The sequence below is a fragment of the Anoplopoma fimbria genome, chromosome 13, assembly GCF_027596085.1.
Source record: "Anoplopoma fimbria isolate UVic2021 breed Golden Eagle Sablefish chromosome 13, Afim_UVic_2022, whole genome shotgun sequence".
NCBI classification, from domain to species: domain Eukaryota; kingdom Metazoa; phylum Chordata; class Actinopteri; order Perciformes; family Anoplopomatidae; genus Anoplopoma; species Anoplopoma fimbria.
Window position 1 is genome coordinate 1,110,121 of NC_072461.1, and position 26,828 is coordinate 1,136,948.

The 26,828-nt window shown below is 42.8% G+C and overlaps 2 protein-coding genes across 2 annotated transcripts in view; one reads left to right on the top strand and one right to left on the bottom strand.

The window, feature by feature from the left end:
* Window positions 1-2,795, top strand: part of mctp1a (multiple C2 domains, transmembrane 1a) — a 125,387-nt gene extending 122,592 nt beyond the window's left edge. Inside the window, exon 22 of the mRNA XM_054610540.1 lies at window positions 2,709-2,795. Within this exon, the coding sequence (XP_054466515.1) occupies window positions 2,709-2,780 (72 nt within the window). The 3' untranslated portion in view covers window positions 2,781-2,795. The remainder of the gene's footprint in view (window positions 1-2,708) is intronic.
* A 3,684-nt stretch (window positions 2,796-6,479) lies between these two features.
* slf1 (SMC5-SMC6 complex localization factor 1) overlaps window positions 6,480-26,828 on the bottom strand; it is a 29,245-nt gene continuing 8,896 nt past the window's right edge. Inside the window, exons 15-18 of the mRNA XM_054611004.1 lie at window positions 25,553-25,632; window positions 21,116-21,208; window positions 19,623-19,805; window positions 6,480-7,391 (exon numbers count right to left, since the gene is read on the bottom strand). Coding sequence (XP_054466979.1) covers window positions 6,895-7,391; window positions 19,623-19,805; window positions 21,116-21,208; window positions 25,553-25,632 — 853 coding nt within the window. The 3' untranslated portion in view covers window positions 6,480-6,894. The remainder of the gene's footprint in view (window positions 7,392-19,622; window positions 19,806-21,115; window positions 21,209-25,552; window positions 25,633-26,828) is intronic.

Sequence of the window (26,828 nt, forward strand, 5' to 3'; positions counted from 1 at the left end):
TACCTTGATTATTTCCCTGTCATCTTCTAGACTTACCTCCTAATCTCTCTTCTTTCTCACTGTAACTAACTAACCGGCTCTATTTGTACAGCTGTTTAGTAGGATGTTAGTTTGCCTTGTGGACATGGAGGAGTGTCCAGATCTGTATCAGTGCAGTCTGGCTGCCTAGTGAGGCGTAGAGAGCAACACATGCTGGCCTAACCACTCTGGAAGCAACTTAACAAGACATCGGTGACCACCGCTGTGAGACAGAGAAACTAAAATGCCCCACTATACCTTATGTGTGTTTACAGTGTGTGGATTTTTATGAGATTGTAATGATACAGTGGCAGGGTGTTGTGTGTTTGTGTGTGATGTTGAGTGGCTGGGTGTGTGTGTGTGTGTGTGTGTGTGTGTGTGTGTGTGTGTGTGTGTGTGTATACATTCTCGTCTCTGGTATCGGAATGTGTATGCATGTGTCTTCATTGATAAGCACACACTCGTTGAAGCGACAGTGGGAACCAGTAGAAGATGGATGATAAAGGCTCGTTCCCATCCAGTGCTGAGAGACGCTGCTGTTCTCGTCCACAGCAGACAGACCCACCATGAGACAGAACAGAGAAACCATATTGACGTCAGTTTGTTGTCTGCCTGGAGAATCAGAGAGGGTGTCAGTCAGTCAGACAGGCAGAGTAGCCTACAGTACATCAGCCAAGGAAGGATCCCACAGATGATACTGGCTCTTTGGTGCTGTGACTGTTAAGTCTTTTTTTTTTTTTTTTCGCTATTAGTATTCTGATTCAGTGGCTAGTGCTTGTCAGTGTCTTGAATCTGTCTAGGCTAGCGATGGTATTTGTGTGTTCATGCACACACATCTGAAAATGAGAGACTGCCAGAGTGACAGTCTCTGGTTGTTGAGGCTCAGCCACTGTGATGCTGTTACGTCTGAGTGTCCATCACTTAAGAGCAGCTTCTTTCTAAGCTTTGCTTACCGTCTTAGCAAAGCATCACATGAAGTGAGAGGCAGTTCCCTCAGGGAGAAGTAGGTGAGCCTATTCTGAAGTGATTGTGATGTGTCACCTGAATATCTTTTTAGAGACACAATAGTGATACAAAATAAGTATTTTGCTATTCAATGTCTTAGTTGTTAAATTAATTTTCTTGACAGCCAGTGCAAGACAGAAAGTTACAGCCAGGTGACAGTTAGCTTAGTTTGCTCCCGATCAATAAATAGACCATAACAACAGCCCCGTAAGAACCACAGCTTGTCGTTTTACACTCTAGGTGGATTTTATTATCTTTGGACAGAGCGACATTCTTTATGATAAGCTTACCTGTTATATTATATATTATTATGTTATATACCTGTTCATATTTAGCCGACACGTGAGTATCACTCGTTTTACCCAACTCTCTGTAAAAAAGCAAATAATTGTATTTCCCAAAATGTCAAACGGTTAATTTAAGTAAAGTAGGACATCATTGGATGAAGACATGCAGCAGACCGTGAATTTTGGTATTTAAACTTGCATAACTTGTACAGAAATAAGAGAACATAACATGAGGCTTTAAAAGGTGTAAAATCCTGCTTCTAAAATATATATATATATATATATATATATATATATATATACTGTATAGCTCAACGGGTACATCGTGGCATTAAGGTCTTTGTGGGCGGCTTCCTCTTTATAAGGAGTGTTAAAAAAGTATGTACACAGTGCTGTATAATGCCTTTAACTAACTTGTCAAGTGTGAGTAAATATCTTAAAAGTGTGTGAGGAAATGTCTTCAATTTTGGCACAAATGTCAGCCCTCATAGATAAACTGACTTTAGAATTTAGTGTTCAAAGTCACACAAATGTCTATCATGCAAAAATAACGAAGTGATGACATTTTGGACAAACATGGTAGTAAACTGCAACATGACTAGTTGGCGGTGCGAGGCGTTAATTCTAGTTGTGCCATGAATGATGTAAAAATAAAAGCTCTATTTTTTTCTCTCTCTGGCCATTAGATAGTCTACTTTTTCTATTGAACATTTTAGTTTTTGTCATAGAAGACAGCCTTTTTCTTAAACTTAACAATTTTGTCACAAATTACACATAGGCCATATAAAGCGTCTGAGATATAGCGTAGCATAAATCCAGCTCTATGTGAGTTGATACTGTACTAATAGTTTTGTAAGGGTTACAGTGTGTCTTTTCTGACTTCTCTCTGCTTCCCATCCTTCTGCCCTTTCACTCCTAACCATCTTGCAATACTGTGATGACTCTGTTGTCTCTCCAAGCTTTCCCATGAGTCCTTTCCCAGTTCTCTGTTTGTTTGTGTGATCCCTCCCCTTAGGCCACTGTCCCACATCTGTGAAAGTATGTGTGTACGTGTATATTTGTGTGCGTGCGTGTGCAAGCATGAATGTATTTGGAGCTCTGAACAGTGTACATGTATTGTGTTTGTGTGCGAGTGTGTGTGTGCGAGTGTGTGTGTGTGTGTGTTGTAATCAGTGTATAATCCCTTCCCTGTGGCCACTGTTCCACACAGCTGGACTCAGAGAGCCTCTGGAGGGTTTCTGTGCTCTTCAAGCATCCTTTGCTCTTTCCACCTGACCGGGTGGTGTGTGTGTGTGTGTGTGTGTGTGTGTGTGTGTGTGTGTGTGTGTGTGTGTGTGTGTGTGTGTGTGTGTGTGTGTGTGTGCGTGGGCGTGCATGCCTGCCTGTGTGTTTTAACAGGTGCAGTACCGAGAGCTGAAACTGGATCCCAATCCCAGTCCAAATAAAAGGAAGAAAAACAACCCCGGGTAGATGACTGTGTCCGCCCACCATCTCTTCTCTTCTTCACTTTCCTTCTTGTGGTCTATTACTGGACTCTGAGGAGCAGGGGAAGACGGCTCCGGACCAGATCCGCTCAGCTATCCTTCTTTTATTTTCTTTCTGATTTTCTTCTCTTAAACCTTTTTTTATGTCTTTAATTGCTCATGACGTACAGTACAGTTTCCTGAAGTGTAATTTTTGTATGAAAAAATTTAAATATTCTTATCACCATAAAGCTTTTGATTGATTTATAGGTGTGAAGGATAGACAGAATTACCGTTTTCTCAGCCGTGTGCTCCACTCTCCTTTCTTCTCTCCATCACTCTGATAGGTCGGGGAACTTTGTCCATCTGCTTTTAACTTTTATACTCACCATCCCAAAAAAGACATTTTCAATGCAATCCATGTTTATCAAATAGAAGCCTTATACCAACATTCTGCATTATCACTTCGTAGTAGACTTTTAAATCTATTTTAGAGCATATTGTATTTATCAAATGGTTTTGGTAATATGTTCATTTTTTCTAATTGTTTTTGTACCAAGGTATCTTTTGTGTTATTCCTCTCTTGGATGTGGTAATGATGTTATGTTCACTGGCAGTAATTTGTAGTTTTTCCACTTAACTCAGCCAGCCAAGTTGATTAGCAATTATGCTTGTAGCTCCAAGATACGTCCTTCTACACAAACACAAACCTGGACCAACAGGCTGAAGACTTGTGGTCGTATCTGTCCGTGCTTTGATACAATGGTCATGAAAAGATATGAATCCTAAACAAAGAAAATCAATCCACAGTAGAAAGTGGTATTAGTTTAAAGTACAGTGAGTCTGTTCTTCTTAAAATATATTGTGATTACATAATCCTAATTAAATAATACCAGGAGGAAAAAAAGGACAACACTGCTAAATTTAAGATTTTTTTTTTTTTTTACCCGAAACATTTATCACCAATACATTTCTAGATAAATTATTCGTAGCTTCGTTTAACCCCCTAAAACAAGTCAAAGTCACCTGTCGGTTATTCAGTGAGCTACCGTCTCTCTGTCAGGTGACGCAGCAGACTGGGCCTTCTGCTGTCGTGGTGTTAATATAGATGTCATCCCGTCTATGCAGAGTGTCGCCAGACAGGCAGGCCTTTAGGCAGCCACAACCCTAATCTTGTTTGAAAGGCTGGTCTCCCTTCTTCTCATCTCCCTGTGTGTTTGCCTCGGCGCCCACACAAGAAAGCATTCACACACACGCGCACAAGCATGCATGCAGGAACAGCAACAAAAAACGCATCCTCTCACGTGAATATGCTGCTTCTTTTAGAGATCTTGCGTAAACATACTGTACCTACTAGATCGCAGATGAAAGCATAACATCCCATTCGAGCAGGCACATTCTCTCGCTCTCAGCCACACACACTCAGCCACACACACACACACACACACACACACACACACACACACACACACACACACACACACACACACACACACACACACACACACACACACAAACATGTTCTCTGTGCTGCTGTGCCCCAGGCTGGCCGCCCTCTCCATCTGCCCCACCTCCTGTGCCCACAGCTCAACTTTGATCCGTCTTTCCAGAGACAGAGGCTTGTGTATGTGAACTGTATATGTAAGAGTGTTTGCGTATACACGTTTATGGAATCAAAGACACGTTGCTTCTCGGTGTGTGTTACAATTGTATCTCCCCTCCAGCTGTAGACTGATGCGTAGATTCAGTTGTGTGTGTGTCAGCCTGTGAAGGTGTGTGTGTGTGTGTGTTATTTGGTGTGGGGTTTGCTGGTGTCGGCGGCCGTCAGCTAGATGAGCAGCGAGTCGCTGTGTGACAACACAAGGCTCTGAGGGGGATTTAGGCCTGAGATGTCAGGGATGTGTGTGTGTGTGTGTGTGTGTGTGTGTTTTATGCCATTTCAGATCCCCTTTCCCATCATGCTTCTCTCCGTTTGCTCTCTCTGCGGTTCCCTCATTCGTCAGTGAGAGGGGTTGCGACCCTGTCTGAAGGGACGGTCTCCTGGGCTTCTTGCTGAGCATCTGTTGAAAGATCACAGCCCAGTCTACATTTGAGGAGGTCTCCTCTCATCCTACTGATCCCTGACTCCATCTTTCCCCCGCTTCTGCATCTTTTTGTTCCCTCTCCCCCCCTTTGTCTGTCTGGTCGTCTGTCTCTCTGTCTTCATCGCTCTAACCCCCTCCCCACCACTCCGAGAGGTCTCTTCTGCCATTTCGTCATCCTCTCTCCCTGACTGTCTGCTTGCCATTGCCTGTACCCTCTCCCTCCCTCCCTCCCTCCCTCTTTACCCATCCATCTCCATGCTTAAATATCAACAGGCTCGGATCTGTCACTCCAGAGAGCCATTGATTTTGTTTTGTTGTTTTGAGGAATCCACTTGAAAGACAATAACAGACTGTCCCCTAAGAGCAGCGTTGCAGACTGATTATAGCCTCCTCAACAAACACACTCTGTGGCTCGTGAAGGATGGCTTTTTATAATGCCTGAAGGGACTATTTGAATACCTGATATGTACTGTATGTGTCTACTACTGTATGTAGTTATTTTACAGCAAATTGTGGTGACTATTGTGTGGTATTGCATTCAAATACCATTTTATTTTTTGGTCATATATTATTGAATTTCGGCTTTGTTTGCAAGCAAACCAAAGTGTTTTTATTTTGTATGATGTAGAGAAAACAGATTATATAAAGGAATGTATCAGACTGTCAGCCGTAAAGGGATAAAAAGCACTTTTTTTTGCACCAAGTGGAAATGAGACTATTTATTTTTTAAATAATACTGTACATAGCTAACTACTTAATTTATGTTTGTATTTTATACAGTATGCCTGTTTTTGGTCTGGTGGTGATGTTGTAAAGTAGGTGTATGCCTGCCTCATTTTCTAAGATCTGTCTTTTTTCTCTGCCTGCAATGTTGCCTGCCAGTGTGACATCATCTTCATGTGCCCAGTTCTGGCCAATGACATTTCAGGACGGAATTTAGCAGCTAACACATTAATTGGTCAGGAGGGGTAAAAGAAAATAAGATGTACCGTTCCAGTTTGAGAAATATAATGCATCTGATGTATGATTGCTTATTTTGAAAGAAAAAAAGTTTAAAACTAACACAAGATTAAATATTTTTTATCATCTTCAGTGTCTGGATTATTGCAAAATTTGTTCTCCGCTTCAGCAATCTCATTCCTGAGCCAACACTGGTAGTAGCAAAGGAAATAAACGGCCATTCATCTCAGTCTGAGATACTGAGTACTTTCTCATTTCAGGTCCCCCCTCCCTCTCTCAACTCTGTTGCTCCATCGCCCGCTCGACCCGACCCAACAGGCAGACCTAAAGCGCTCATTCCTCACTGCTGTCTGTGTGGTGAGACCCTCAGTGCTCCTCAAGTTTCTCAGAACAGGATGTCTCCTGCCAGAGCTGTTTTTACTCTCTTTCACTGGCCCCCACATGAAGCCGCTCCATTTGTCAGAGCACCTTTCAGCCTTACACTGCAGTAGCCATTTCCCCATGATTTATCGGTGTAACATGATTGACCACTTTTAACATTTAATGCTATCAGAATCTATTAACAACTTGGAATGGAGTGTACCAGTGAAATTATTTTAATTGATTTTATTATAAATAATAGTTAATGTGTAAAAACATTTTTTTGACCTTTTTAAACATTAAAAAAAGTAACTGTAGAAAACAATAACTTGAGGTAGTAACTGTCTAAATAGAAATGATTGTGTTGCCATAAAAACATGCAACTCAGACCATTCAACATAAATAATTTTTCAGGAACATTTTTCAATTTTGGGAAATATAAAAGAAGTAGTGAAATACATCCAAACCATGGTGTATCTATAAAATAGTTTCTATGTAGAAAGAACATACAGCTAACTTGAAAAACACGTGCTTACCCATTTACCAACATGGGAAGATGGGCGAAGGCCACATTATTTGGGAGGCCTACATTCACAGATGATTGCCTGTGTAGACATTTTAAGGCCTTGGTTAAATGTATGATATAATAACAATTGAATATAAAAAACAAAGGTTGTACATTCATTCATTTTCAGTGTGTTGTCCATTGGTCCTGTTTCACAGATCAGCTACTAGTGCTTCCCCTCGAGACTTAAGGTCCTCCAGTATCTCCATTAGGAACAGTGTATTCTCTCCTCTGCACTCTTTCACTGCGAGAGACACCTGCCCCAGGTAACTCCCTCTGCCAAGCTCCAGCAGGGTCTTTGCATCCTCCACCAGCCTCACCGCCCGCTGGTCTGTCCAGCCCAGAGTCACTGTTTGGTGGGAGTGTGTCTCCAGGGCCCTGAGCAGCGTGTAGCCCAGGCTGTGGGACTTGTTGCTGGGCTGCGTATGGCCGTGTAGGCCCCTCTCTTGCTGGTAGGAGAAAATGAGGTGGGCCAGCAGAGAGGATCCAGCCTCCAGGAGAGGAAGGTTCAAGACCTCAGTGGAGTTGTTTCTCACGGCTGAGTCACCCACATGCGCGCTGCGGAGGAGCTCCTCCCTCTGGCTTGTTGCAGAGACCAGATCCAGTGCAGTCCGCCCTTCTCCATCAGTCTGCCGCAGGATAACTGAGCCTGGAGGGGGTAAGAGGTATACAGGATCAGATCACACAACGCTTGCTGACTTTGACTGCAGTCATTTCTATCACAACTCAAGGCTAGACAAGTGACTCACACAATGACATTTATTGCTCTTGTAAAGAGAGACAAGGGTGACTGAAAATGTAAATACTTTCAACGGGGAAGTACTTTTTAATGAACTGTGCTTAAGAACAAAACTCAAAGTTTGTCCTGATAGCACTGAACACTTCATCAGCATTGTATAATGACAGAGTGCCTTTAAGAGGATCTGTCAATGCCTCTATTGAAAGTGAGTTAACTCCGCACATGGGAGTGCAAGGACAAGAGCGCATATTGTATTAAGTTGTACGAGTGCATGCATGTGACAGCCTTCACACACAAACCATGACAAAACAGAAAATCTGAACGTAAACACTACTAAGTACTCTTTGACCTGCCCCCCAGTGTACGTCTACCTTCACTGAAGCTCGTCTTTAAGTTGCCTCTCAGATTGAAAGCTGTGAAGGATGTGCCCTTGTTTTGAGTGGCTTCACCTGAAAAATACTTGTTGGAAATAAGGTACTGCTAATGGACTTTAAATGTGTGTTAGAATGTTAATCCAACTGAAGTTTTGGTTAGATGTGATAAAGTATAATTTAATATTAAATATTTGATTTGAAAGTGGCCTGAAAATTTGAGGTTAATGAGTGTAATGTTCAGCCGGTTGATTATGATGCATTAATTGCATCACGACACACTTGTCATGTCACATCATGACACGCAGCTGAGCTACTGCAGGCTGCAGCATCACTATCAAATAAGGCAAAAGAGACATTGCACGGATGACTGAGAGGACGCAGCAGCAGATATGAATAGTGCACAGACACACACTGGAATGCAATTGCCAGACAGCAGAACACACACTCACAGTGAAGTGAGGAGTTAAAAAAAAGTGAACAGCTGGGGCCTCAGTGCCAGTCGGGGCTTTTAGCTCATTTCAGCACTAACTTCATCCGACACTTTGTCTTAACTGGGTGAGTGGCGGGTCACTTTGTGTTTGTGTTAAAAGCGCAAAAGGTTGGTGACCTAATGATGGCTCTGCTTTCCTGTTGGCCTTTTTCATGTAATGCTGTAATGCTCATGGCTATCATCAGCAACACTAACACAGAGAGCTACTGGGGGTGAGAAAACTCAAAACAGACCTCCACTGTGACATCAGAAAATAAAAAGATCTTCATAGAGAACTACAAATGCTGTGTTCACTTTCAATGAAGTTCTTTAATATTGATTAAGTGAAAAAGGCTGTTGCGGCAAATCAATGCTATAAGTCCTACAATTCAAATACCTATACATTCAAAATGCTTCAATCCTTCAATAACCTTGACTTTATCCTTTTAGCGCTGAACTACATTCAAACTGAACATGACGGTTACAGTTGAATGTAACACTTACCCCTCTTACAAAGCCAGGAAAGTTATAACAGTGACATTTACCGTCTACTCTTCTGCTTTGTCTGTTCAGACTGAAAGCCATTTTCCAGTGTCAGACAGGCCCCTGCGCACTTAGCCTACGTGGAACGGGTCGAGTCAAGTGTGAGCCCTTTTGTTTGCTTTTAGATAGATCCATTTCTATGGCAAACTGCTCTTGATGGCACTTGACTGTTCAACCTCGGCAGTGCTGCTGCCACATACGAGTTTACGGCTCTGTGGAGGCTCGGCGTGTCGCACAGACGGCTGCTTGATACCAGCGCTGCCAGGGGTTTCTGTTTGACAGACATTGTGGGGCTGCAAGCATTACGTTTTAAAAAAGGGGCAATCATGTGTGTGCGTGTGTTTGTATGGTGCACTGTGAGATAAACCACACTTACTTAACCTCCATAATGCCATTTTGACAAAAAGACAGCCTTGTTTTAAATGAAACGCTCAAAATGGAACAATATGAATTCTGTAATTGCTCTCCATCTCTCTGTCTGCCACTGAACTAACACTGTGTGTAGCAGTTATGAGATAATCGGTGAGAGCTCACGTAGCTGTTAGCGGGGAAGGTCAGCGCTCATCTACCTTTTAGTGCTTCAAGCCTGAGTGGCAAAAACTCAATCTGCATAAATTGTGGCATTAATCTACATAAACTTTTACATAAGCGGGGAAATTTCAAATGCAGGGGTCAGGCATCGGGGGCAGCAGTCAAGGACGTAAGAGCACAGATTTGATCAAAGTGGCCACGAGAGGAAGGCAGAGGGGAGGGAGACGGAGCGACGTGGTGTGAGAGAGAGTGAGGTTGTTCACAGCAGGTCATATTGACCAGGTTTCTATAACAAGCTGTCCTCGCTATTACACTCATGCAGTAGGAAAAGCTGTAATACGTGAAGCCAGCCATGGAGTGACACATAGCAGAAAGCTTCAGGTCCACAAGACTGTGGCTTTAAAAAAAACACTCTACCCATAGTACCCCATGCAGGCACACAGGAACATGCCGCATCATGCTGGAAAATGGATCCATCTTTGTCCCTTTCCGGATGAGCTCTAAAAAAGATGGGATGTCTTTTGAAGACTGAGGCTGTTTTTCTTTACAATTTATCATGTTCTGCGCCTTCCTTTGAAAGGACCAACCTCAGACTTAGCTCTGCAAGGGGCCTTTAAGCCTGAGCTACGAACCCAAGCACCCTGTGCAGTCTTTAACAAAATGTGGAGAAAAGGAAAAAGAGGAAAACTTGGTTTACTTCTCCCTCTCCTTCATAATATTTCTCCTCCTCCAATGTTGAAGCAGTTGTTTTCTTCAGCTGGCAATAAACAGTAACATTTAAACTAATATATAATATAGAGAAGACAGAAATCAACACAGGGCAAATTATAACAAAAATACACCAATATCGCAGAGGAATACATACTGTACATATTGAGTATATGTGCATTAACTAAAGTGCATGATCACCTCAGTCCCTTTTGAAATGCATGAATTCCATGCATCGGTTATATAAGATGAAACTCAATATGTTCTTTCATAAAAGAATAGCTGGTTATAGCAGAAAAGATATGCAAGTTTAACAGAAATAGGATCGGTTTAAGCATAAAGCTCCAGATAAAGCAACAAGTCAGATCCCCAATTACAACTGTATTGTCAGTAGACATTAGAAATCTTTTTTTTTTTTTAAATGCACTGTGATCCACAAACTCTGCTCTTGTTAATATTAGAAATGAATATAAAACTATCCGCAACAAAAGTTCCACCAGAAATAAAACATCAGCAATGTGCTTCAGTGCTTTTATGTCCAATCCCACATACCACTGTCCCTCTGTCGAGTCTCAGCCACAGCTCTGTTCGCTCACACACAAGATGCAAATCATCAGCACAAGAGAAAGAAATGCAAGATCGAGAAGTGCAGTTTTCCAGCATTCCCCTATGTTATAGTGTCAAACCCGGCTGACAGACAGGCTCCAACCAGACGGATGACACTGGTGTGGGGGCCCCTGCAGCGCGGCCCTGGGCTCGGCTTGCCTGAAAGCCTGTGCGGCTGCATGTTTGATTGTAGATCTGTCTGCCTGTGAGCTAACTGTGCGCGTCGGTGTGTTTGTCACATTTGCATATTTACCTGCTTGACTTTCTCCGTTATTTTATTACCATTAAGCATCAGCTTGTGTGCGTTTGCTTTGCCACGATTTCTACTTATATGGTTCACGTTCTGGACAAGAGAATCACTCGTTATCCATCCTGGGGTAAAAAAAACACCACACAGCTCAACTGCACTTAATACAGACGTCAACGATCATAGCCTTTACAAATTACATATTTTCAGGACAGAAGACATACAAATAGCATTGCGTGCTGTTTAAAATGTAATACACACGCATACACACACACATGCTGTTATGAGACTAGAGGCTGGGGAAAGGTTTTGGTGCAGGGACAGCGACTGAAGTGAATCCAGGTATTGGCGCTGGGTGTCAGATATGCTGCAGTAGAGATAAATACAGCACCTGGGGGATTACATGGGAGCACAGGGTAATTACACCATCTTTTATGTGTGTGTGTGTGTGTGTGTGTGTGTGTGTGTGTCTGTGTGTGTGTGTGTGTGTGTGTGTGTGTGTGTGTGTGTGTGTGTGTGTCTGTGTGTGTACACGGATGTGAAAATGCCCCGCTAAGACCTCAGCTCCGAAGCTTCAGCAGAGGGAGGAAATTCACATGCAAGCATAAGCGACTGCCTGATGCACCAGCCAGATGAAGTCTTACTGCTACACACACACACACACACATATATACATATGGAGCGCAAAGCCCTTTGGCCTTTAGAGGGCAGGCAAAGACAAGAAATATAAAAGCGAGAGTGGAGGAGGGGAAAATTGGCGCAAATAGAGGGAGGGAGGGGAGGGAAGGAAAGAAAGATGCAGTGCTCCCTCCCCCTATGTCTCTCACTCTCTCTCCCTCTCTCTCTGGTCTGATGCTGTGGCTGAGGCAGACAAGCTGGGAAGCAGGCAGCTCCACAGCATGGTAAACATCCCCTCTCTCTCTCTCTCTCTCTCTCTCTTTCTTTCTCTTCCTCCCCTCGCTGCCTGAAAAAGAGAGGCAGGCTGAGTGTGTGAACTGCAGCCAGGGGCACGGCATCACATATCCACAGGGAGCTGCTAGCTAGCGACTAGAAACCACAGCAAAAACAACAAGGCCAACCAAGTGAAGCACCAAAGCAGCCAGCGGAGAGGCATCAGATGCAGGAAAAAAAGAAAGACCAGCCAGACATGTGAATATGTTACAATCCCTCTCTGCTTTAGCAACAGTGTCTGAACGCTCATTGATAAATGTCCACTTCTTTCTACCTTGATATTCAGAGTATAGAAAGCAGGGATGAAAAAGCCTGTGGAGGTTTTATCAGATGAAGCAGTCGGGTCAATTTCTTTGTATAATGATACTAAGTCATGTGGCCTCTGCTATATTTCCTTTTAGATTGAGCTTTAATTCTACTAATGACATTAAATCCAGTGACAGGCTCTGTCTTGTCAGTCACAGGTGAGCGCCATCTTAACAGGTTGTGTCTGATTAAAGTGTCCCTGTTCAGTTGGATCATAGCCTTTGGGAAGAGGTGGGGCAGACAAGTATAGGATGTAAGATATAAAAGCATGGGCACCAACTGCTAGCTTTGTGTAATCCCCTGCCACTCCATCCCTTGTAGTGAGAGGGGTTATCAGATATACTTTGATTTATTGGATGCTGATCAGCAGTGAGCGATAAGCATCTCAAATAATCAGAGTGGAGCCATAAATGAACTCTTAACCGGTCTCTTCAATCAGAAAAAGGCTAATCACTGCCATCAGCTGTTCGCTCTAATAATATGTCATGCACTGAGTCATCATGTGAAAGCAAGTAAACACTTTCCTATGATGCAATTAACAAGCACACAACCTCATTTAGTTATTCAAGCCATTTGGAAGTTAATTTGATAGAAGTAGACTGAAATACTTCTTGAACCCAGAGAACTAGATTGAAATAAAGACACAGAATAAATAAATAAATAATGACTGTGATTGTAGAATTTATGGGCACAATAACTTGGTAAAAATGTAACCCACTGGGTTTTATTTTTGTGGCAATGACTAGTACAAGAAGTGCATTGGTATTTTCCAGTACTTAAATGCAACACACATTATGCAAAGGCTAGGCGCAAAGACGAAGGTTTTGCGCAGACGATTTAGGACAGGGTAAGGTTTTAGTTTAGTAGCAAAACGAGGAGTTTACAGCCATGCTAGCAGCTCTGTGGGGCTGCACTAAAAGGTGGTAAATTATAAATTCAGAGCATATCTATGATTGAGTTATGCCGGCACACAGCCAGCTGAGCCGGCGGCTAGCAGCTAACGTTGAAAATGAAAGCAAAAGTGCTGACTGAGCTAGCAGTGTTACCTTTAGGGGGAACCATAGGGGGGAGGACGATGCTCTGGCATGGGACGACGTCATCAGCAGTAACCACAGTGTAGTCAAATCTTTACATAGCAAATAGTTGTTTTTGTTCAGAATTTTTAATTCAGTACTTTTAAGCACAGTGGCACCTGCTTTAACATGCTGATGTTTAAGCAGGTATAATGCACCATGTTCACTATTTTAGTTTAGTATCAGAGAAAAAAGTCATGGAATCCCCAAACACAGAGGGAGAGAAAAGAATTCTGTTTGCATGCATTCATCGCCCTCTCACCCTCCACTCACTCACTCACTCACTCACTCACTCACTCACTCACTCACTCAGTCAGTCAGTCAGTCAGTCAGACGGCAATATCCGAACCCATCAGATTAGCCTCTGGGGACCCAGTGAAACCAGTGGATATTTGGGCCAAGACTACCTTTTCTGTGTGCTGGTCATTGTTTACAATCTCATTAGCAACCTGAAATGCGAGACTCGAGTTGGAATTGACGGACGACGTGTGGGACCAGATTGTTTCACAAGTAGCCAGTTCACAAGCAAAGCTAAATCATTGTCAGATTAGTGGGTTTTGAAATTGCATAACAGCCAATGCGTTCTGACTTCTGCCTCTATTGCTCTCCACACAAACTGTTTACCTGCAATCAACCAGCAGGCATTCTGCGCCAAGGTGATTAGTCAATACTACAAGTACTACAAACAGAAAGCGCTGCGTTCAATACCAAAATTTTGTAGTAGGAGGGGAGAGGACGACGACAACCAAAATTGTCAAACTTTCCTCAAACTTGCAGCCATTAATTGCTCTTCACTTGGCTATTAAAATTCAGACTTCAAGGATTTTCCATTTTGCAAAAATTATAATGATCTCAAATACATTACGTTATGTAAAAAATGTTTTCTTTCATATTAATGTGTTCGAACAAGCTTTTGCATTACTCACAGTTACAATATTGTCAGATTTGACTGCACCTTTAAAACAGAGACAATTCTCAGACAGTATCTTAGAAAGTCTTTACATTTGACATTGTGATGGCAAAGTTAAACTTTGGAACTTCAGACTCACTTAACATTCTTGTTGAACGACTAACTGCTCCCACAGTATGCACCATTCGTACTGCTGCTCCAAACTTAAAGTACAACAGGCTACAAACGCTTCAGGGTTTAGCTTCTTATTGAAAAAATGATTTAATCAAACACACTCAACTGCTGCTAGGGGATTTCTACCGTTGGAGTGTGTGCTGAGATAAGTTCAAGGCTAAAATGCAGACACAGAGAAAGATCTTCATGGCCAACAACACAAAATCATCTCTGGCTTGTGCCCATGTTGTTGTTTTTATTTCAATGGCCTAGACCAATTTAAACCTTGAAACTTGGCTTTGCGGATGGAGTAGCATGTAATTGACACTTTTACTTGTTGACACTTATTGACACCAAATTCACCACTTTTCATTTTTATGTGGTCATTACAAATAAATACTGTATATGAAATTAAACTCCTGCTGAACCTTGTAAAAAAATACTTAGAAAATAATGTTCCTTGGCTTCTGCCCTTTCCTTTTCACTGAAGGCCTTCATGCTCAACAAATGCTGCAGCTGTTAAAAATTTTGAAAAAAGGGCAAGGCATGTGTACACTGTAAAACGGCATAAGTAGCCAGCAAAATGCCATTGATAAAATAATTGCAAAATCATATCCCTCCTTTAATCCTCCAAGGTCCTCATCTGTATAAAACATAGGCCTCATCTCAAAAGGAGTCTCTCCCTCCTCTTAGAGCATGTTGAGGAACGACTCGGGAGACTGTTGGATTCAGCTCTAGACTTAATCCTGGCAACCACCCCAAAACACAGAAAGAAAGGTTGGGGGGTGGTTGGCGAGAGGGAGAGAGAGGCAGGAAGAGAGAGAAAGAAGCAGAATCTAGTCAAAAATTCCCAGCGAGGCAAGTCATTGAAATATAGCCTGGAGAAAGCAGCAGTTGAAACATCAACACACCCGAGTGAAGCCGAGGGCTCCAAACACAGCCTCACCTCTAATGGTACAAGTGCTCAGCTCCTCGCAGTTGCCAGTTCAGGACCCACAGGGAAATCAGTACTGAGCAGAATGAACTTTCTTTAGCGTGTTGACAGCGAGGAAGCCCAAGTGTGTCTAAAACTCTACCTGTGTGCGTGTGTGTATCTATGACAGAGATAGACAAACTGACAGACACAAACCATGACTGTCTGCAGCCGTCCGTGGGGACTGTGCGTTTCCCGTGCCACTGAGCAAATGACATCTTTCTGCTCCACAAACACTCGTTCACATTAGGATCTGCAGGGACCGCGGGATGCTATGCATGAACCGACCGCATGTGTGTGTTTGTGTGTGGGTACAAGAGATGCACAAAAATCCAAAGAGAATATGTAAAGGCAGCCAAGTCGCAACTCTCTTGAACTTCTCTGAACTTGCTTGACTCAAGCCAAACAATTAGACAAACAAGAAAAAAACAAAACACTTTTACACATACCTGAAGAATTATTTCAGCTATACTCTTTCGCCTCCAAGAATCTAAATGAGTTTGTGTGTGTGTGTGTGTGTGTGTGTGTGTGTGTGTATGTGTTTACCAGTCGAGGTGGACTGGCCGTGCTTACTAACACGGTGGGCTGTATTGAGAGGATGCCATCAGCGATTACGGTCACAGGGCCGAGTGGTGACAGCTTAAAGGCTCTTTTCTTTATTTCCCCACCCCCTTTTGCAAACGGACACGCCTCCACTGTGTGTGTGTATGTGTGTGTGTGCCAGGTCTGAACTACAGAGCTAAAGGCTCCGGGTCATTTTCCATTCCAATCAGGGGTACCGGCTGTCCTGGCCACCCTGCAAAATTTAAACACTCCTACCAGCTGAGGAAGGGGCACAGGGAAGCGTCAGCGATCAGCGATCACACACACACACACACACACACACACACACACACACACACACACACACACACACACACACACACACACACACACACACACACACACACACACACACACACACACACACACACACACACACACACACACACACACACACACACACACACACACACACTTACAAATAGTTAATTACAAGCCAGCATACGCTCATTACAGCATTTGAGATTCAAGAAAATATCAGTGCATGCATGCACATACATCAAAATATATAGCCAAGGACACTTCCATACCATGTAAAAACGAGCCAAACACACTCACACACACACACACACACACACACACACACACACACACACACACACACACACACACACACACACACACACACACACACACACACACACACACACACACACACACACACACACACACACACACACACACTTATACACAGGGTCAGGCGGGGCGGCCTTGGGCAATGGGAGGAGGAGGGGAGGAGAGCAGAGTCAGCCTTGCCCTCAGCCATGGCATCCTTTCTTTGCCAGCTCCTAAAGCCTGGAGGGACTGAGGTAGAGGGGGTAGGGGTGGGATCCATCTATTCCTCCCTCCTACAATTCACCCCTGAAAAAGCACACACACACACACACACACACAGAGAGAGCCCAGGCCTCCCAGCAGACAGGCTTACAAAGGGGTGAGATCACTCCCAAATAAAGGCTTTGTTGGTGTGCCAGTGTCAGTGTTGCCCTCTCTGGCCTACCAGAACCTTGGCAGCTAGGTTCAGCCTTTCTGTTGGAAACAGCAGGGTGAATGCCTCAGTGGAAAATATAGTTTCAGGAGATGTAGCAGGCACAAACAAGAATAAAACACAGGAATATAATAAATAAAGACAGAGAGGAATGGAAATGCATCTGGCCCACTAGCCTGTTTGCCTACCATGGGACATTGCAGCGTATCTCCATGGCCAGAATTTAAAAAGCACTCTGATGTACGGATGTTAGAAATGCTGCCATAAGCACAAAAGTCCAGCTTGAGTTAAGAGTAAAAACTGGAATGAACAACAACATAAAGATGCTTACGGTAACTAACCATCATAAAGCCCCAAAGCCAAAACTTCCCAGACTCCACAACCAGGACTTAACAAAAAAAAAAAAAAAAAAATGCTAGGCCTATCTAGGCCTATCGATGGTGTCCATGGCAACCAGATGGAGATCACGGACAAGAGACCAAGATAGAAAGTGTAGCCTGGAGTCAAGAGGACCACCTCCTCACCAGCTCACTGCTGTAGCTTTTAGACAACCCGCCATCAAGGTGTGAGGAAATAGCAAACCGTCAGGAGAGAGTGAGTGAGAAAAAGAAGTATAATGTACAAGCCTGCAGGTGTTTCAAACTGAGAGTATTCTCATTCCTGATGTGCTGCTCAGTCCCTGCGAAGAGACCTGGCCCAGACAGCAGGCCAGACGTCTGCTGCACACATACACACACGCTCTCACTTTATCTTCTAATTTTACAGATAGCTGCTTCTTCATCTGACCTCTTTTAATTTTCTCTCCCTTATGTTACCGAGGAAGGGAGAGAAAAAAAATGGAGCGCTCGCTTGTTTCCTCTCCGGGACTAAACAATCCCAGTCTAATTTATTTTTTGAGGACAGAATATGTACATGTGTTAATGGGAAAGTCGAATCAAATTAACTATAATTAGTCAAACTGAGAGGTGAGCAGAGGCAGAGGTACAGTATGATACATGAGAGACTTGTTCAATGCTGGCAAATGGCACCCCTCCCCACCCTCCCCAAAAAACACAAACACATTCACTCTGCCACCTGCTGCCACACAACCAGCGACGCCAACCTCTCCTGAGCTCCGACACCCGTCACGCTCGCTTCAACCCTCCTGAGCTCAGACTGTATGTGGCATGCAAACATGCCGACACACACACACTCGTTGTGTTGTGACACATTTCCACAAAAAACCTGCGTGTGAATTTTGCAAGCGGCGGATCCTGACTCCTCTAATCACGTCAAAATGACAATAACAGACATCTCTTGAAGTGATGCTGTAATCTGTTTGGACAGACACGGCAGTGCAGGATTGCATGAGGATTATGAAGACAAGCAGTGGGGGCAGAAGGATAGATGTTAAAGATGATCTACAAATCATGCAGCGAAGGAGCAGACAACCGCTATGGCCTCTGGGGTCTAGAACCAATTTGGTTTGTCTCATCTGCAGCCCATAATGCTTTTTGTTTTGTAGGTAACCATAATATACCCTCAGATAAAAAAACATTTTTTTTACATGGGAAGGGATATTCCAGAGAGAGATACTGACATTTAGTCTTAAATTTGGATCAAGTCCCATAATCCCTTGATCCTACATTTCCCATAATGCAAATTAATACCATCTTTGTTTAGATCATCCACGGGAGGTAGATGGACAATGCCCTTCTAACTCTAAAAAATGCTTTCTGCTAAAATATTGCAGTATCCAAGCCCAACCTGATTTAAGCTGATTTGTTTTTCGGACTTGATTAAGCCCCCTTTCAGAGCCATGAGAAACATTATACAACTGCTTTCAGAGGCTGTATAGTCATCTGTGTGATGAATGAACTGGACTTGATGTGTAAAATCAAGAGTACCTGTAAAAGCTCCACCATCAACAGGTCCCTCACTCTACCGGGAGGCCAGTCAAGATAAAACTGGCCCTGCTAATAAGGTCGAAAGCAGCATTCAATCTGTCAGTAAGCGCCGCTGCATTTGTTGGCTATGTTAAATTGAAAGCTTGTCTTGGCTACAGCGGCAGGGACATGCAGCCCACCAGTGCAGTAAATCATTAGCTAAATGGCTAATTCTACAGATTAGCTCTCTTGGCAGCCAACTGGCTAGACAAGTTAAAGGTGTTTTATTTTAACATTATATGATTCCATCAATGTGACGGGAACCATTTGGTTTAATGAATCGCTTCAAGGAAGATGGATTATATGAAGACTTATAAAAACAGTTGAGTGTATCCCATCCCATTAGGAAATGTACACATGTAACATACAGTTGGAGTGGCAATTTCTTTTAATTGAACCTGCCTGAGAAATGATATAGACAAAATAAAGCACCGAGACCAATATCAGTGTCACAGGTTCAAATCACCTGAAAATAAAGACAAATGTTGTCCTATTCTGATTGGGCGAGCCACATTAAAAGCTTAATCTAGAAAATAAGCACCGTCATACACAAAGGTGTTAATTAAGTGGCATGCCACATAGCAACCTCTTTTAAGATTAATATTTTTTGGAAACATAATGATATTTGACTATTATTTAGGTATTAAAAACATAAAATTGGGGTAATTCATTCTGAATAGTGTTAGCTCAATCTAATAAAACCAAATATTTTTGTCATACTTTACATCAGCTCACGATCTAAAGCAATGCGTCTCTGGGTGTATTGGTGAAGTTCACTCACCTGCATGTTCCAGTAGCATTCTGGCGATGTCCATGTGACCGTTTAGCACAGCGTCGTGAAGCGGGCTGACTCCACCCACCTGGTTATTTAGCACAGGGGCAGGCAGGTGACGTAGCAAAGCCTCCACACACGCAGCGCTGCCATGGTTGCACGCTTCATGCAGAGGTGTCCAGCCTGCATGGTCTACATGGTCAAAGAACCAAGCACAAAAACAAGCACATTACCTTTTATTAGTGTTTAAAACTTTTGTGGTTAATAAGCTCAAATATACAATTTAAAGATCTCTGTCATGTCAAAACTTTGCTTTCTTTCGAGAGTTTTCATGGAAGATAGTGATGTTTGTTAAATAATCTGTGTATCAAGCAGTTGAAGAAATATCTACGTCTCTCAAAGTATGTTACAGTATTAGAGAATTTGGAGTATGACCGGAGTTAGTAAAGAGACTTGTGGCATGGCGGCCTAACTCTTGCAGCAAAGTTGTTGGTTGGCTCTGAGAGCTAACAGCTCAAGCAGCAAATAAGCTAGCGGGGCTAACTTCAGATACTCTGTGATAAAGCTGGGAGAAATTACCAAGACATCCTTGAAAGTGATTTAAGCTAATACTGGAAGTGACAAAAAACATTAATACAAATTTTAATGAATGACTTATATGTCTTTTCCATTGCCGTAAGACAAAAGACACTAACACGACTAGACTAAAGATTAATTCGTTTTATGAACGTAACTTTTTCATGCTTGAAATTCTGGATTGGAGGTTACAAATACAAATCACCGCTTAGGTAAGTCTCACATAGGAATATTGGCATTCTTAGAAATATTAAAACGCATCAGTCCAACGTGATTAACAGCGTTCGTTCCAAACTTAAAAGACAGTCAATGATAGACATGTCCTAAATAATCAAAATTAAACCATTTGGAGATCATCATAACGTAGATCTGTTTTATCAGAAAACCCCAAATGGTCTGTCTCAGTTAACTCTGGCCTGGTTCAGGGAGACAACTGCAATGAGACAGCGGTAATTTTATTATTTTGGACATAGTTCTGCCTGATCACATTTTTGACATCACCTCCTTCATAACCCCCTACCAAGATGCAAGCAAATTTAGGCTGCTATTAAAGGGCTATTACAAAATCGGAGAAATCTCTGAAACAGCACAACATTTCCATAAACGGAGCTTAAGTCATTATATTTGACCTAAAGGGACAAAAGAAAGTCGTTCTGGAATATCAGAAGGCATTCAGTTCACTTAGCAAAGTCACGTAAAGCTATAAATCTGAGCCGCCAAACCCATCCAGATCTTTCTAGACACACCCTTTACATTTTAGCTAAAGGTTCCCCTCACTGATGACGCATACGCACTCCTATTTCTTCCCCACATTCCCCCCCCACAACGTTAATTGCTCTTCGAAACCCTATAGAAAACAGAGGGAGTGGAGTCAGTTGACGGTGAGACGGAGGCTTCAGAGAAAAGGGAACGCGAGAAAGTCTTACCTTTAACGTTGACGTCCGTGCCAGGAAGCGACAGGATCTGAAGCACCGTTTCCACTTGGTTCCTCCTGCAAGCTCTGTGGAGGAGGGTCTCTCCTTCGACCAGGACACACACAATGGACAAACACACCCAAAAGAGAGAAGAGGCGGAAGAGATGAGAGCAATCCAAAATTAGGGTGTGCCCCGATTTCCTGCCCATTGTCCCTCTCCATATGCTGAACACACCAATGAAATACCCCAGAAATGTCCCCAAACACCAAAAGAAAAAACCTGACCTAAAAAAGTACGACCCGCCAATAAGGATGCGATTTAACAGGAATGATGAGAAAAGGGGGGAGATCTTTCAAGGGGAAGAAATGGGAGAAAAAAAAGAAAAATTAAAGATGGAGAGACTAATTTGCCTCGCTCTTTTCCTCTGTTATAGACACAGAGATCCACTTACACCCCGAGCCCAACAAAGTTAATATCGGGGCAGTCGGAGAGTGAATGAATCGAGTGGCGAGAATGTAGCCTTGCTTCCTGTCCGCTCGTCCCTATATTGTTACTTGAGAGGAAGTTATGGTAGACAGCCCACGCACAAAGCCTCGAAAAGGATTCTTCACAGATCCAGGGTTCAAAAGCTCCGCTGGGCATTGCGAGTGTCGCCACGTGATATTTAATCAGCAAACTACCAGTGAACAGGCGTGGAAAAAAAAAAAGATCAAGGATTCCATATACATTTTTAAACACTATTTTCTTCTCCCCTCATACTTTTTTTCTCATCTTTACCTGTCCCTCACTTTTTCCTGATACAATATTAAACCAGGAATATATTAACGGACCATAGCCCCCTCTTTTCATGTATGGCTGAACTTCAGAGGGAAGTTAAAGGCCAAGCATGAGTGGCTCTGTGCTTGCCAGTATAATACAGGACTGAAAAGCCTATAATAAATGCTTTACTAGCTCTCCCCAGGACGCCTCGCCTGTACAGGGGCTCCACTCCAGCGCGCACAGACTGGGGCAGAAAGGAGAGGGAGGGGGGAAACAGTGGGGCAAGAAAGAAGAAGCAGTGAAGAAGAGAGTGAAAGGGTTTCCAGCATTTCAAAGCATATAGGGGAAATATTGGAAAATCCTGGATCCTATTCATTCTGAGGAATTCCTTTCTTCCAGGAGGTGTCTTTGAGGATGCAGAAGACACATTAAATGTCATCTACCGGTAGTTAGGAGGTTGAAGAGTGAAGAGGGGAGAAAACAGGGCAATGGTAGGACTGATTATCAGAAAAAGCAACATTTATGTTCTCCCAAAGTAACGTGATACAAAACCTAACAAACAGAAAGAAGTTAAAAAATGTTTTCCAGTTCAGTATATCATAATATTTCTCTACACATTTCAATTGGCTGTTCAAGGTTTAAAAGTGTAATGGAATAATGCTGTTTAGAAGTCAATTTTAACTGAAAAGACTAGAAAAAGCCATTAGATACAAAACAAGTCACTCAATTGCTGTAAACATTTTTTTACAGAAAAGTTAAGGACACACAAACAGGCTGATGAAGCATATTGCAACTTATATCAAGCACTTTGTAAGATCGTGTCTATATAATTATGATATGCAACTCCATAAAATACAATTGACTGAAATCAATAAGTGACTTTATATTACAACCAGAAGAAAATGAGGGTCACTATCCAGTGCAGAAATAACTCACTATTCTATGGTCAGAAAGCAGACACTGCTGATTGCACAGTATAAAAACCAGAAACAATAAAGGAGGTCAATCAATGAAGCAAACCGATATTTGCAAAGTTAAAAATCAAAACCCGCACACAGAGGGTGGAGCCCAGTCCAAACTACAGTCCCTAATGAGTAAGCTGTACAGTGCGGCACGTCAGTGTTCTACATGAGCTGCTCTGCTATTACTGCGCCCTGAAACGCTGTGATAACACATCCATTCCACTACACCCCATGTGTACACATCCTCGCAAATGCCAGGGCCAATCCACGCACTGTTAAATCACTTTAATGGCTCCAATTTGGACACAACGCCTCTATTATAGGGGTAATTGCATGCTCAGCATTTACAAGCACGGAAAGGATAAATCCGCCTGTCCTTTACTATAAATCCCCTGTTTCACACTTTAATAGAAAAGTTAAATGTATGTGTTGCTCTTTATATCCCTCAGTCTGCTTGCTAAACTCCTCTAAAGTGTCACTTGGCCCACTGATCCTTGGACCAGAAAAGCAGCTGGGAGCCAGTAACAATGCTATTTGTGTGGAATGTGTTATAAAAGGTATTCAGTGCTAGTTATTGGATACATTTAAAATAAGTTGAAGACTGCTGTCGCTGGCTCTAAGAGCAACACGTTAATGCCCTGAAGATGAAGATTACTTCAGTGCCTAATATATTTTTACCGGCATTAACGTAAGTGACTATCATTTAACATTCCATGGGTGACGACTTTAATAAAGGATACTTCCATTTAATGAGTCAAAAACAGCAACTGAGCCCCTCTGTGCGAACAGGAAATAATAGGACACAAACAGAGAGCGCCTGTTAAAAGCAATAGTAAGCAAATCCACTGTGGCTTGGATTCTTCATTGCGTTGGACAAAGCTGTCTGCCAAATGAACAAATGCAAAATAAATAAATGTAATGTTATAGCAAAGGCTCATAAACAACTTTTGACTCCATCATCTTTTTGTAACATTATGGTCCAAACATATTTTTTACTGAGAGCATATAGGAGGTACAGATCTGAATCAATATTCACTACGATATCACTGGTAAGAAAAACAGATCATAAAATAAACTGGGCAATTAAATTAACGTCAATGAGTTTTTACTGCCCAATCTGCACCGTCAGACTCCTAAAGTCATTTATGTTCCAGTCTTGCCCAATGCAACTCCAGATAGCCCTACTGACAAAAATGAGAGTCAAGTAGTTTTGATACAGTATGCTTGAGACGATTATACCTCCACTCAGGTGTTAGGTGAGAATTACATTTGGTCACCAAACTATATGTACTAACATGTATGAAAAAGGCCCTAGTTGTTGCACCTGTTAGGTATGGGACAACTGGCACCTTTTTCAAAAGTAACAGAAGAGAGTGCCCTGACTGTGTTGAACATAGAAAATAATAACACTTTGATAATTTTGTAAAGCAGCAACTTTTTACAAAGTTATTTCTGATTTCTGGTAACCTGGAGTTCCTTCACATTCCCCAGAACAAAGAACCCAGCTTTTGAACTATGCTCCGTGTATGTTGACTAGTATAATAATAGTTTTTTTCGGGATGACATGAAGCTAAAAGCAAACAGATGTCAAGCGACAAAAAAAAAAAAAAAAAAACCACACACACAGCAGTTCTTGTTTGACAATCTACATACAGTATATTCAGACTGATTTAGAATGAAATCTCGGCAGAGCCTCCAGAAAGCGATACGGAACTGAAAAAACAAAAAAAGGAAGTTCATCCCAAATCCCTCAACCCTCTCAGCTACTTTGACAAAGATACTGAGGTTCCAGCAGGCGAGACAGATGCTCCAAAGCAAAGAAGTGCAGCATATAAGAAAGCAAGCTTACATATGTGGGTGAAAAAGCCTGAGAGAGAAAGAGAGGAAATGGGAGAGCGAGTGAGAATGGGATGAGAGGGCGAGAGGGGAGGATGCTGTGCCGATGGTTCATCAAAAATTAATGCCGACCGCATCGGTATAGAGATCACGTAGTGGAAAAACAACACATGCCAACAGCCTTGAGTCTCCTGCCTCAGCCCTCCCTCCCCCACTCCCTCCTTTGCACCGGCACAGGGCCTTTCTGATCAGGTGGAGGGGGGAGATATGAGCTCTGACACCTTCAAGAGTTCACACAGAGTGCCATGCCTCTAATTGCAGGAAGTTCCACCAGTGTGACCGCTGTATATCTGTAGCTCTACCCTAATTGCTGCATTTAATATCCTTAAAATTGAGATCTGAGGCGCATTGTGCGTACTAATATGGGTTACTGTGTGAGGAAGCCATTATTTCTGTCCGCGCCATTTATTTATTTATCTATTACTTTTTTTAAAAAGGTGAATAAGACATGAGGAAAAAAAGCAAAACAAAACAAAGAGCGCAGCGATGAATTTCAATGCGAATAGAACAAGTGGAGGAGGAGGAGGCGTGATACGGCCCAAACTCTGCCCTGAACGTACACACGAATTATGCAGCCGAGTTGCCTTTACAGCTGACTAGATGGAAGCGTGGTCCAATGCAAATCAATCACTCTCTCCATACATTATGTGCTCTTCATTAAACTGAAAGTGATGACAGAGCTATCATGTGCCTCTTTACTGATGACCTAGTGCAGTGCATCAGTCCATTAAAAGTCCGCTCCTTGCAAATCTGCAGCGATATTGTTAGGCAGCGGTGTGTGTATGTATATGTATGTATGTATGTATGTATGTATGTATGCATGTGCCATACCTGCTGCGTTGACTCTGTTAAAGCCTCTGGGGATGTTCTCTCTCTCCGGGCTTGTTTCATTCACCAGAGAGCTCTGAGCACTGTGTGGAGACAAAGGGCATGGTCAAAAGGGTTATGAGAAAATATGCATATATGTGCATTTACATAAACAAGTGCGACGTTTCAATGACTGACCAGCATGACAGCGAGGAGACCTAGTGGTACAGAAAGTGGAACGGACATTACTGTACTGTAAAAAGTGCCATTAGCGAACGAATCCCTCGTGGCGTTGTATCATTTTATATGAAATCTGACAATATCTGTCAAACCCCTACTGTGTTGGCCACACACACACTTCACACGCCCAATCCTCCATTCCCGTCTCCAAAGCACTTTTCCTCCCACTTAACGCCTCAAACGCAGAGACGGAGAATCCGATGTGAGCAAGCACATTAGGAGGAATAACTAGTAAAAGAAAGTGAAGCCTCTTCAAAGTAGTGGCGTGCTAATAGCTGTGGGCTGTCACTAGTCCTGTTAGTGGGTATGGGAGATCTGCCTGCATGAAGTCTGACAGGTGTCTGGAGTGTATACGTCTGTGCACGTGCGCGCGCGCTGCATTGAAGCGCAGTGCCATCCGTATTACAGGGAAGAGGCTTGTTCCTTGGTAATTGGCTTGTTCAGAAGCCAGGAAGGAGCTCCCAGCAGTGAGGAGGAAACACACGTCCTGTCACGTTGCTTGTTATTAGCAGGGACAAGGCTGAAAGAGATGAGACGAGCTGTGTGTGTGTGTGTGTGTGTGTGTGTGTGTGTGTGTGTGTGTGTGTGTGTGTGTGAGAGAGTCCATAAGAGTGTCTGGTATAAGGGCGCACCACTTCTTATCTCAAAACACTTCACCCAAGTGTCCCCTCTCCATATAGGCTGGCAGCAGTGGAGGTTGACAGTACTTGGGTTGTACAGGCCCCGGTCTCTCCTTCCCTTATGGTCTACTTTAGGAGGCCAGCATGCTGTCAGTGGCCCAGCTATCAATTCTGGGCCCGGGCCAGCCATGTGCCCTTGGAGGCAGAGTCTCAAGGAACTTGTGAGAAATAACTAGAAGTAATGGGGAAGTGCATGTCAGAATGCCAGAGAAATCTATGCATTACATTTCCCATTTGCTATAATTCTACCACAAAGGTCATAGCAAAAACAAAAACAAGTCCCTTTAATCCGTGGATGTGATGTAGTTACTTTTCTTAAACCCAGCTGATATTGACTATATTTAGTTCTGGTCAAAAGAGAAGGAGTCAAAGTAATGACA